This window comes from Oncorhynchus masou, chromosome 32 (assembly GCF_036934945.1).
Source record: "Oncorhynchus masou masou isolate Uvic2021 chromosome 32, UVic_Omas_1.1, whole genome shotgun sequence".
Taxonomy (NCBI): domain Eukaryota; kingdom Metazoa; phylum Chordata; class Actinopteri; order Salmoniformes; family Salmonidae; genus Oncorhynchus; species Oncorhynchus masou.
Genome location: NC_088243.1, coordinates 58,160,620 through 58,173,423, shown reverse-complemented (window position 1 = coordinate 58,173,423; position 12,804 = coordinate 58,160,620). Strand labels below are relative to the sequence as shown.

General features: G+C 40.0%; 1 protein-coding gene across 1 annotated transcript; it reads right to left on the bottom strand.

Annotated features, from left to right (window-relative positions):
• Positions 1 to 403: 403 nt before the first annotated feature.
• arl13a (ADP-ribosylation factor-like 13A) lies at positions 404 to 9,086 on the bottom strand. The gene is made up of 10 exons (XM_064955702.1): positions 9,067 to 9,086; positions 5,142 to 5,264; positions 4,949 to 5,019; positions 4,582 to 4,831; positions 4,185 to 4,290; positions 3,738 to 3,946; positions 1,949 to 2,054; positions 1,521 to 1,794; positions 1,262 to 1,369; positions 404 to 1,168 (listed from the first exon to the last, which is right to left on the bottom strand). The coding sequence occupies exons 1-10, from the start codon at positions 9,084 to 9,086 to the stop codon at positions 1,113 to 1,115; spliced, it is 1,323 nt and encodes a 440-aa protein (XP_064811774.1). The 3' UTR covers positions 404 to 1,112.
• Positions 9,087 to 12,804: the final 3,718 nt, after the last annotated feature.

The following is a 12,804-nucleotide window of genomic DNA, read 5'->3' as shown; positions in this document are numbered from 1 at the left end:
CTTCTCGAAGAGCGACAAAAATGGCGAAAGTGAATTTGTACACAGGGTTCAAGGTCCAAATGGCCAATTATGGAGCCCTTACCAAGATATATTATCAGTTTATATGTAATATAATTACAAAAATTACGAATGGATATTATTTGTACATAGTCCCAACAATATATATATATTTTTATCAGTTTCTTTTCCAGCATGCATAAGTAAATAATAGCTAATACCGAACGAAATAGGAAACATGGTTACATATGGCTGACTATTAGTTTGGCGCTTGACCTATTGTTTGGACTGTTTTGAATCTGGGTGAAACAACAGAGCATTATCATCTTCACGGTGAACAAACACGAGCACACTTCAAGGCATATGGTACATTGTAAAAGGAAGCACGTGATTGTTTATTGTACATTTCAGTTTTGTATTTGTTCTTTCTTCAAAATTGACCTGGTGGTGTTATCTCTTAAAATTCTATTTTCCTTTCACTGACCATTTTGTGTTGTTGAAAAACAGGGTCTGTGAGACATTTGTCAAACAGTCATATACAAAGAAAACGAACATTACAAAAGCATGTCACTTTTTCCATCAAAATTACAATATACACAGATAAACTCTATTCATATTTATGAGGAGGGATTAAAATATTTTGGCCAGTACATTCATCATGTTTGTAAACAACTGTTTACTTATACTGCAGATAATTAAGTAACCACTAATAAATAAATATTTCATATAACATATTTTGGTAAGATAAAACACATTTCTCAGGGGGTGCATTGTGGATTTGCAGTTACTGCACAGTAGCAGCGAAGAAAAACATCCATCAAGTATTTTGAAATTGTCCTTCAAAAGCCGTTGAATACTCCAGTTGTAATCCATAAGTTAGAAATGTGAGGTAATTGAATGGAAAAGGAGGTTGTGGAGGATTTGCAGGCAGGGCATGTCTCCCTCTGTCAATCAGTCAGTCAGGTCGCTGTCTGGGTGGTTTGCAGGGAAGAAGCTGGGGGTGAGTCACTAAGGTGTCTCAGTGTGTTTATAAATCACTGGAGTGCTGCCCTTGCCAGGATAGCAGACTGCGTCGTCACACACTGGACCTAGGACTCTCTCTCAGCCCTCTCCTCTCACTGGCCCTGATTCTGTCGCTCTTTCAGAGCCAAAATGGCTTTTCGGTAAAGATCTATCAAGAAACAGGGAAATCACATATTTCAGACAGTCTCATTTTTTGCGTTGCATTTCAGTGTGAGTTAAAAAGGAGAGACTGGGGGCTCACCAAAGGTCGCGGAGAGGTCAACTGGCTGGGAGTATGCTCCTGGCATCTTCTCAGAGTTTATCCTGTTCTTTTTCACTTTCACCACTTTTTTTTTCTTCTTCTTGTCCCCTTTATCAACAGATGAGAAAATGTGAACGTTATCAACTCAGATGCACATTTCAATATTAAAAAGTGCTAACAACATGTTGTAACCTGTTAATACATCATAAAACATGCTCCAATACACTGGAGGCAGATTGAAGTGTTGTTTGAGGAGCACAGCTACCTTTATTCGAGTTGTCTTTGTCTTCGTTGCCAACTGATTCGGGGAGCTCTTGGGTCTCTTCCTTCACTTTGGCTTTACGTTTCAGCTTCCTTCGTTTCGGAGGTATTAGGGGACTGTTGGCCTTCTCTTTCTGCACACTGTGTTCTGGGTCTGCCTCTGTGCTACCTTCCTCCTCCTCCGCATTCTCTCCTTCGCTTTTCTCTTCTGTGTCCTTAATCTTCACCTGTTGTTTCTTCTTTTTATTAAGCCTCTTTTTCAGAGTGTTCTCCTACAATAAACAAGGCTTTTCAGTTCACATATTCCAGCAGTGAAAATGAATGTGCACCTCCAGATGTACTAAAACTAGTAGATTGTTTCACTACAAATGGAATGGATCTACAACTAAAGATTATCAGTTGATTTGTACATTTCAATGTCTTTACCTTTTTCAAGATGTTTCGAATGGGTTGTAGCGAGGGGGTCTTGGGTCTTAGGTCCCTTTCATGAGGGCTTTGTACTTTACGAAGGTCATTTTTGCTGGCACGGATTCTACACATAGACATTTCACATAAGAAAGGGTCCATACCATGATGCTTTAGCTAACATGAGGCATGTCTTTGCAGTAGTTCATGGATACATTCTGTGAATGCAATATTAACACATTGGCCAAGACAGATGATATCCTGTCTAACTGAAGGCACATCCCACTCATGGGCACACCATGTCATTTCAACGTGGAAATGTGGATACTATTTGATTGAGAAGTTGATCAATGAGATTTCAACCTTTATTCACCGACTCCAATAGACAGACAGAAGGTTGTTGAATTCCCAATGTGTTATCACTATGCTTTCAACCATCTAAAAAGGACACCAACGTTCAAATGGAAATACAATGTCAGACATTTTGTATTTATACAACAACGTAACGGGTTATCACTGTGCATTAACTAATAGCAGAAACAAATGGATTGCAGTTGAGATTACATTAAAAGTACATAGTGCAAGTGATCAATGCTGTTCAAGATTCTGCTCAGATTATTACAGCAATTGTGAAGATCTCCACAGACCGGCGAGCTTTGCATGCTATCTTGAACTTGCACACTTTCTATGATTACGTACTATAAGAAGACATTTACAGTTCCAGTAACTTCAATTTGTCCATGGAAGTGTTACTCATTTTTAGGTTGAATAAATATGGTTACATTAGTTTGTAAGATAGCCTTTACTTTAAGCTATTTACTCTTACTACAAAAAAGATAATTGAATTGTGTTTGATTGACATTGTAACCAAATGTCAACATTTAAAGGATATGGTTGGATAATTTCATTTGAGCCACTGGCTTAATCCTATTATTTAACTTGTATTTTTGGTTTATTTGGAGATGTGAATCCAACATATAATTAGTTTACTTGTCTGGAAATCTACCAATCCTCCATCGTTAACACAATGGAAAGGTCAAATGCTTTATCTAAATGTTGAAAGCGCGTGGGCGACGGAGAGAAACAAAATGGTGCAGTTTGAGGCCATGTGGCAGAAAGTGATAGGGCCATTGGAGATGGGGGTGTGAGCAGGTGGGTCTGGGCAGGGGGGATGTTGTGGATGTTTGTGTAAGTCTATATGTTGTCATTTGTATGTATATGTTTTTTATTGTAAAAAAAAAAATCTTTGAACTATTGTGTAAGAAAATATTTAACAATGGCTGTTGATGACTTTGCAAATGCTATATAGGCTTACATAGTATAATTGATGATATTTTACCTAATAAGTATGGTTTCATTTAATTTGCCCTGTTAAACCTACCCTTTGGAATGACTTCAATAGCAACAGTGAATATATTTAGTTATTAAGGGATCTCTCAATAATCATTCTCACGATAGCACATTGGTAGTAGTCAGTGACAAAAATCAAAGCTGGGCTTAGTTAAAATCCTGGATGGGAAACCAAATGAATAGCTTTAGATCAACCTCCAGTAGGAGGTGCTGCTATATTTTTTAAATAGTGTATATGACGTTGAAGTTCTGAAATAGTTTCAAAGGTACAAATTCAACATATTTTATACAGGGTGTGTCTATCTTGAAAATTGTATTGTAACCTTAAATTTCACACTCAAAGCAACAGTTTCCATTGATTACTTTTTAAAATCCACGTCACAATACGTTGACAAATCACATTGAAACAACGTTGATTCAACCAATTTGTGCCAATTGGGATAGTTATGGTCGCTCTTACCTTTCCTCTTTGGGCTTGCGGCTCCTCTCTATCTTCCCACGCCTGTCCCTCTCGTCTGGTGCTAGAGGTCTCCTGTCCCTGATGTCCCTGATTATGCGAGAACAGAGTTCTGGGTAATCCAGATTGACAGCACGCAGAAGCCAGCGAAGACCCCGCAGCGTCTTCCTGTCTGTCCACCTCCGCAGGTCTATTAAGGCTGAGCAAGGCTCCTAGAGCGAAAAGGCACAACATAATCAAATCTATTTGGCCTACATGGATTTCTGTCTGTCTATGCATCTATCTGTCTCTTGAACATAATAAACATAATCTGTCTGTCTGTTTGCCTGGCTGTCAGTTTGTCTGGCTGTCTCTCTGTCTGGATCTTCTGTCTGGCTCTTCTGTCTGGCTGTCTGTCTAGCTCTTCTGTCTGGCTGTGTGGAGAGTGGTGTGTGTGAGAACTAGACTCACAATGTGGCACAGAGAACGGCTCTGGTTCACCAGTCTCTCCAGAGACAGGAGCTCAATTATCTCACTTCCCAGCAGGGCATTCATCTTGTCTTGCTTGTTGGCCAGCCTAAAACACAACACAGTTTATTCAGTGGATTCAAAAAAGGAAAAACAACTACACTGAAAGCACTAATCAGTTTCGTTACTGTGCTTCCTTGCCCTCTGTACCATGGCAACACTAAGGTTTTAATTTAGGTAGTATAGATTATCTGTCACTTTGTCATGTACATCTCATAGAATATTGTATAACATACTTATAAACTATAAATATAACAAATATAGCTTTACTTTTTATTTTAAGGTTGATCAAGTATTCTATTCAGATGGACTCAAACTTGATATAAGAATTAGTCCTTACACCAGTAGTGGTTTTCCCGCCACTCTAGGTTGCTTCAGCAGGTCCGTCAGAAGTTCCTTGACCTCTTTAATCCTCTGCCGGTCACTGGAGTCCACCACAAAGATGAACCCATGGACCTCCCCATAGAGATCCCTCCAGGACCCCCGCAACTCCGGGGCCCCACTGATGTCCAGCAGGGTGACCAGGAAGTTCTCCACTCTCAGCTCCGTGCGGACACAACCATGTGTTGGACCCACGTCCACCGGGGGCACTGCAGACAGCGAGAATAGTTACAAGAGCACCTCAGTCAACCATACGCAGATTTCTGTGTAATGTCTACTGTAATGTTACTGTTAATTGTTTTGTATTGAAGTCACTGTTACATTACCTCTTAACATCCCCCTGACAGTGGATGTTTTTCCTGCTTTATCAAGACCGACCACGAGTACATTGACTTTCCTGTAATGAAAATATGAGACATGGGGCTGGAGTTAGCATATGGAGCAATTTAAGTCAGAGTATTTGTAATCACAAGTGACTGAGGGACTGTGTTAATCCATTTGAGAGAAAGTCATTCTTACCTGATGGGTTGCTGGAACTTGGAGACCCAGCTGCAGCAGTTGGTTATCAGGTTGAACATGTTCAGTTGTGGTGAAACAGAACAAGGTGAGCACAGCGGCAACCATCTTCTCCTCAGTCCCCACCTGAAAGAAGAGCTCATTATGACACAGGGTCGACGTGCAAACTATAGACTTACAGAATGACCGGTGCTAAGTCAGCTGAGGTAACAAAGGCTACTGTCAGGTGATCGGGGTCAGGGCCAATAAACCCCTGAAGACTTCAGAGCCATTTAGATCTTAATGTAAAAGTTGATAAAGGTTAGCATTATCTGTGTGACTATATAAACTTCACTATTAGAAAAAAATACTCTTTGTAGAACGTAAAATGGTTCTTCAGCTGTCCCCAAAGGGGAACCCTTTAAATAACTATTTTTGGTTCCAAGTAGAACCATTTTGGTTCCATTAGGACCCTTTCCACAGAGGGTTCTACATGGAACCCAAAAGGGTTCTACATAGAACCAAAAAGGATTCTCCCTGGAAACAAAAAGGGTTATTCTATGGGGACACGCAAAGACCCCTTTGAACCCTATTTTTCTAAGAGCATGGGTTATTACCTGGCTATACTAGGTAACTTTGTTTGTACCCACAGTGCATTCCTATCCCTTTCGGGATAAACTATTCATTGGGTCTATGCATTACCTGCTTACAGTATATCCTTTTTGCCATCCCCATAAACTATCCATAAACTAGTCCATCGGTTTCCACCATGGGGTTTGTTTTATTGTTTTACAATGCACAGCATAAATGTATATAGACTCTCAACTACGTTACGGAACTATGTGGCTGAACTGGCTGGCACAGTCTGATTACATTAAGACACGGTAGCCTTGCAGTTGTCTGACAAATATTTATACCTGTGTGTAGTCTGCCACAGACTGGTTCTACACAAACAGCAGGTGTGTGAGTGTGTCCATCTGAGGTGTGCTAAATAAATCCAGCAGGCCTCAGCTCTCTGCCCAATCTCCATAAGCTGCCTAAGCCCAGACTAGTCAGGTAGAACATAAACTAGCAACAAGACTTCAAACGACAGCATGGTTGTCCAACTGGCGAGACGCAGGCAAATTAAGTAAAAAAATCAAATAAAACACACACAGTTGAAGTCAGATGTTTACATACACCTTAGCCAAATACATTTAAACTCAGTTTTTCACAATTCCTGACATTTAATCCTAGTAAAAATTTCCTATCACCACTTTATTTTAAGAATGTGAAATGTCAGAATAATAGTAGAGAGAAATATTTATTTCAACTTTTATTTCTTTCATCACATTCCCAGTGGGTCAGAAGTTTACATACACTCAATTAGTATTTGGTAGCATTACCTTTAAATTGTTTAACTTGGGTCAAACGTTTTGGGTAGCCTTCCACAAGCTTCCAACAATAAGTTGGGTGAATTTTGGCCCATTCCTCCTGACAGAGCTGGTGTAACTGAGTCAGGTTTATAGGCCTTGCTCGCACACACTTTTTCAGTTCTGCCCACAAATTGTCTATAGGATTGAGGTCAGGGATTTGTGATGGCCACTCCAATACCTTGACTTTGTCCTTAAGCCATTTTGCCACAACTTTGGAAGTATGCTTGGGGTCATTGTCCATTTGGAAGACCCATTTGTGACCGAGCTTTAACTTCCTGACTGAGGTCTTGAGATGTTACTTCAATATGTCCACATCATTTTATTTCCTCATGGTGCCATCTATTTTGTGAAGTGCACCCGTCCCTCCTGCAGCAAAGCACCCCCACAACATGATGCTGCCACCCCTGTGCTTGGCGGTTGCAAGCATCCCCCTTTTTCCTCCAAACATAAGGATGGTCATATTGGCCAAACAGTTATTTTTTGTTTCACCAGACCAGAGGACATTTCTCCAAAAAGTACAATCTTTGTCCCCATGTGCAGTTGCAATCCGTAGTCTGGCTTTTTATGGAGGTTTTGGAGCAGTGGCTTCTTCCTTGCTGAGCGGCCTTTCAGGTTATGTCGATATAGGACTAGTTTTACTGTGGATATAGATACTTTTGTACCCGTTTCCTCCAGTATGTTCACAAGGTACTTTGCTGTTGTTCTGGGATTGATTTGCACTTTTCACACCAAAGAACATTCATCTCTAGGAGATAGAACACGTCTCCTTCCTGAGCGGTATGACGGCTGTGTGGTCCCATGGTGTTTATACTTGCATACTATTGTTTGTACAGATGAACGTGGTACCTTCAGGCGCTTGGAAATTTCTCCCAAGGATGAATCAGACTTGTGGAGGTCTACAATTATTTCTCTGAGGACTTGGCTGATTTCTTTTGATTTTCCCATGATGTCAAGCAAAGAGGCACTGAGTTTGAAGGTAGGCCTTGAAATATATCCACAGGTACACCTCCAATTGACTCAAATGATGTCAATTAGCCTACCAGAAGCTTCTAAAGCCATGACATCATTTTCTGGAATTTTCCAAGCTGTTTAAAGGCACAGTCAATTTTGTGTATGTAAACTCCTGACCCACTGGAATTGTGATACAGTGAATTATAAGTGAAATAATCTGTCTGTAAACAATTGTTGGAAAAATTACTTGTGTCATGCACACAGTAGATGTCCTAACAGACTTGCCAAAATATTAGTTTGTAACAAGAAATTTGTGGAGTGGTTGAAAAACGAGTTTTAATGACTCTAACCTAAGTGTATGTAAACTTCCGACTTCAACTGTATATACAATCTAATTTTGGAAATCTGTTCCCAAGTATTCCCACGCATAATAGAGATGTGATTGTACACAAATGTAAGCATGGTTTGAAATTATTATGTTTTAGTGAATTATTATATCTGTGGTCAATTTGTAGTATACAAATTATATGTAATTGTGGATGTTCATAAATTCAGTGCACTCTGGCGTTCGTAGATTCAGAGCGCTGTCAGATTGTCCGTTCTTAAATTCAGAGCGTTTCACTCTCGAGGCGTTCAGAGCCACAGTAGGGTTGATCCAAGCGTTTTGTCACAACTGCAGTCAAGCACCCAAGCTAACTGGCTAAAGTTGGCTAGCTACTTCCAGTCACAATTGGGAGAACAACTCACTCTGTCATTTTACTCGCCCTATCAGAGCTGGTTAGTCTGATTTCATGATATCTAGATAGAGAGTTGTGGTGACTGTAACTGTGCTGCTGGCAACAATTGAATAAAACAAATTTGCCGACGTTTTACTGACACCGGTCATATTCAACAGGTGTTGCACATTCGGAAATTCATCAGTTATGCTGTACTCTGGCTCATTCAGACAGAGTCCTCTGAAATCGGAGTAGAAAGCCAGAGTGAATTTATGTTTCCCGGCCCCTCGACCATCCGCGCAAGAAATAAATCGGTTGATCCCTGACCTACAGAATATATTTTCAATATTCATATTTCTTATTGATACGGTTTCGGGTGTCAGGTGAATTATTTATAAAATAAATATGTTTGTCTCTATACAAATTCCAATGTAGCAATAAAAGGCTATTTAAGTTCAGACATTTAGACCATAAAAGTGCAAATTAAGCACATTGTCAGATTAAAGTAAAAATAAAAAACTGACGTCACTGACTGCAATGATGAATATTGATATGGTTGAATCTGAAGACAACCGAGTGTGCTTTATTAGTTAACAGTGATAACCATGTGTACAACTTCTTAATGTAAACAATGTGCAAAAGCCTAAATGCATTGCCCATCATATAAATTATGCAAAACTGTATTAGTCCATGACAAAATATCCAATCCACACACAGCATTGTTCACTCAAAAAGTCGTTCATATTACTTGTTTAATCCCGCAAATAGAACACTTTCACCACTATTCTCAGGGGTAAATCTATGAAAATAGAAGCCACGTGAAATGAAAGATAGAATATAAATAAAATAAAATCTCAGCATACTTACAGTAGGATGTCAGTGTCCATACGTTTGTTTGAGTGTGTTTTTCTTGTGGCATCTTGTATGTACCAGATAACTAATCAGGGCTCAATAATTCCACTAATCCTGTGGTCACCTCATGTAGGTGGTGCAACCCGGGAAACACCGTGGTAACCTGTCTACCAATCATTCGGGTGTTTGTTCGATCGGCCTTCAACCGGATAGGTTGCTCTACTGTAAAGGTCCAATGCGGCCGTTTATATCTGAATATCACATCATTTCTGGGTAACAATTAAGCACCTTACTGTGATTGTTTTCAATTAAAAGAGTTAAAAATGAACAAAAATAGATTCTTAGTAAAGATACATTTCTCAAGCTAGAATTTTGCTCAGACTTTCTGGATTTATTCTGAGTGGGTAGGGGAAATCTGAGAACTAGCTGCAATTGGCAGAGAGGTTTGGAAAGCTCTTTCGTATTGGTTTATTAACACATTTACGCCAATGGTGATCTCACCTGGCAGGCCAAAACTCAATCCCAGAAAAATATGCTGGAAATTCAGGCTGTCTTTTCAAACAGCTCTTATGCTAAAAGGGTATTATGATAATTTTCACAATTTCACAACATTATTCCAACCACATAGTGTGGAAATATTTATCAAATGAATCACGTTTTTGACTGAATTGTGATTTAGCTTGGCCAGATCAGGACACCTGCTCATGGCCAATTTTAACAAAGATGTCTCATGATGTGATTTATTTATTTATTTTTATATCTAGTGCCCCTCCTTTAACAATGGAAGAGAGAAATCCAGATTATTGGTACTACCAGAATCCCCTCACATTTAATTGAGTTCAATTTGACCTATGATCTCCTGTGATGTCCATAATGAGTGGATAGAGGTATCTTTACACCGATGGAAATAAAACAGGATAAACATTCAGTATGAGGCAAATGTAAGTATGTTTAATTTTATTTTAAGGCTATTATTGACGCCTTGTAACATTGTAACATCTTTACAAGTTAATACATTATTACAATGGCCACTAGATGGCCTCAATTTCTATGGAACCATTCGCATAATGGGGCTGTGATTACATCACGGTGTGTGGTTTTGCTAAACAAGAGCTGACACAGGGTGGAAAGAATTTGCTCTGCAGTCTGTCTACTCATGACAAAAAAAAAATATACTTACGTATAAAAGAAAATGGTAATTTTATAAACAGTTAGTCCCAGTACAGTCAGTATGCAAAATACAAAGTAAAATCTGACAGATTTGTTTACTTTAAATGTTTTCCATAACAAGGATAACATATCCTGGAACTGCCCTTTGTGTACATCCTTCATCTCGTTAAGTCATTACCCCAGTGTCCAATCAGGCATGGGCTTCATCTGCTGACTAGACTCATCCGAGGCTCTGACCACTGCGTCAGCTGGCAATGACACACACATAGACACACACACACACATGCACATACACACAACACACACACACACACACAGCAGCAGAAGCAGCAGCAAAGGCTTAGCACAACGTCCTTATGCCCTGCCCTATATACCCATGGCCCCACGTACCTAACATCTCTGAGAGACCTGACAGCTGAATTTATGTCTGAGGGTTATGTTCCCTCTGATGTCGCTCTGCTTTCATTTAGAATGATCTATTAACTAGGGCTACAGAATGTTACTACGGAATAGTACACAATTGAACATTTATATGCCTCTGATGACTGTTGGACTTACTGTTTCAAACTGATTTAATTAGTTTGAATCTTGGCTCGGATTGTCTTCAGCTTTTTGTTCAATGACGGAATAGGGAGTGTGTGTGTACATACAAGGTGGGGTCCTAAAGACCTGCTAGGCCACTAATGACAGGGCCTTAGTTCTACACTGCCGCCTTCCTTCCAGAAAGTAAACAACCACTACGGTTTGCAGCCACTGACCCACAGCGCTGTCTCACCACTCACATTCATTAATAATAGGAGGAGGGCCTCCAGCAGACATTCACAATGCAGCGCCCACATCATTGCCTGTCTGGGACCCATCTGGTTATACTGGGGGAGTGATTTTCATTTTGGGCTGAGCTATGGGTAACATTGTGCCTTTGAGTTATTATTGTACTGCGCTGGAAAAACATGAATGTTTAATCTAGATGAAGGCTTTCATATGGAAAACAGTGCCCTGGGATCATAATACGAATTCAAAAATGAGATCGATTTATCATCCAAACTAGTGTTATTAAAACAATCTTCATAACAGTCTGTATTTTAAGTACTCTGTTGATGGGCACAACATCTTATTTCAAGCTTAGCGACAGTTTGAAATGACTGGCCAGATTGAAGTCAACATTAAATTAAAGGAACCACGTTTGCACTGAGGAGCAAAAGCAAATGGTGGTCAAAGGAGGCAGATGGGATCCCTCTCATAGGCCGAGCACCAATTCTAATAATCCCTGTTTGCACAGTAGCCCGAGCAAACAGAAAACTGTTTCACTAGGTTCCATTCATTCTAAAGGATGTGATGTAGTTGGTAATTTGTTTATTAAAATGTAGTACCAAGTGTAAATGTAATCCAAATGCAACACTGTGTCAAGTCACGGAAATACGAATCCTCAATTTTGGGGTAGGAGCTAGCCTGGCCTTCCCACAGCACATGTTGACATAGCAGCGTTCCACATAGCTCTGGTGCTGTAACAGGGCCAAGTCTGTCCTAGTGGTGGCGTGATAGCCTAAAAAGGGAAACAGGACAACTGATCTATCTGTGCTCCTGCCCTGCACAACACACCGGCACTGAGAGAGAGAAGGTTGAGATGTACTGTATATAGCTGGCTATAGTAGTGCTTCTAAGCTGTCATGATTTGTAGTAGCCCCACCTGCTTCAATAACCTTCTGAAAGTAATTGCCCAAGATTTCTACTTTTTTCTATTCTGTGCTTTTGTGATATCCCCACATTACCATTGGGGCTTTCTTTATATTTTTTTAGGATCCAAAACAGTGATGGCACTCTTATTGAAAATAGTCAAGTATAAATAGGTTACAAGCATGCACTCTCGATGACATGCACACAGCTGCACGCAGTAAGCGTAGATAAAGGCTCAGGACCCAGGAGCAGTGGGAGGGAGCGCTCACCATCCAAGACCGATGTGAAGCTAGCCACAATAACGGTTAACCACAATAGTGGCATTTGCGGTTCGCCTTCAAATTAAAAGTTCCCAATTGAACGTGACCCACTGAAAGTGATGCCATTTGTACTTGATCAAGGTTGGGATGTTGTTATATAAATTCAACAAAATACAATAATTAGCTAATTTGACCCCAAAAAATAAATAAATGAGCTGAAACTGAAATTTATTTGGACGCATACTTAGATTTCACTGTACAGTCTTACCTATGGATTGTATCTCCATGAAATAGTGTATCAGCCTACTCAGTGACACGCACAGAACATAACTGTGAAGAGTTTACCCAAATATTGGTGTCGTAGCTCTTATGAGGTACGACTAGCTGTCGCAATTGGCGTCGGCTAATGGGGATCCTAATCAAAAATATTAGGGGACTTTGTGGTAAATCACCTCCCCAGTCAGCCTATTGTGCGTTTTGGCATTCCTATTTCACTGTAGAGCCTTACATATGGATTGTGGATCCATGGAATTCTGTATCAGTCTACTCAACACAACTGTGAAAAGTCTACACAAATATTAGCATCGTAGCTCTTATTGCAGGTCTTTGACACCAGTGTGAACTGAGTCAACCAGTCAACCTACAATGT

Excerpts from the sequence above, each read along its gene's own strand:
- arl13a (XM_064955702.1), bottom strand. The coding sequence starts at position 9,086 with ATGGACACTGACATCCTACT. Across the intron at positions 3,947-4,184 it reads GCCGTTCTCTGTGCCACATT|GAGCCTTGCTCAGCCTTAAT; the intron begins GTGAGTCTAGTT and ends TTTTCGCTCTAG. Across the intron at positions 1,169-1,261 it reads TGACCTCTCCGCGACCTTTG|ATCTTTACCGAAAAGCCATT; the intron begins GTGAGCCCCCAG and ends GTTTCTTGATAG.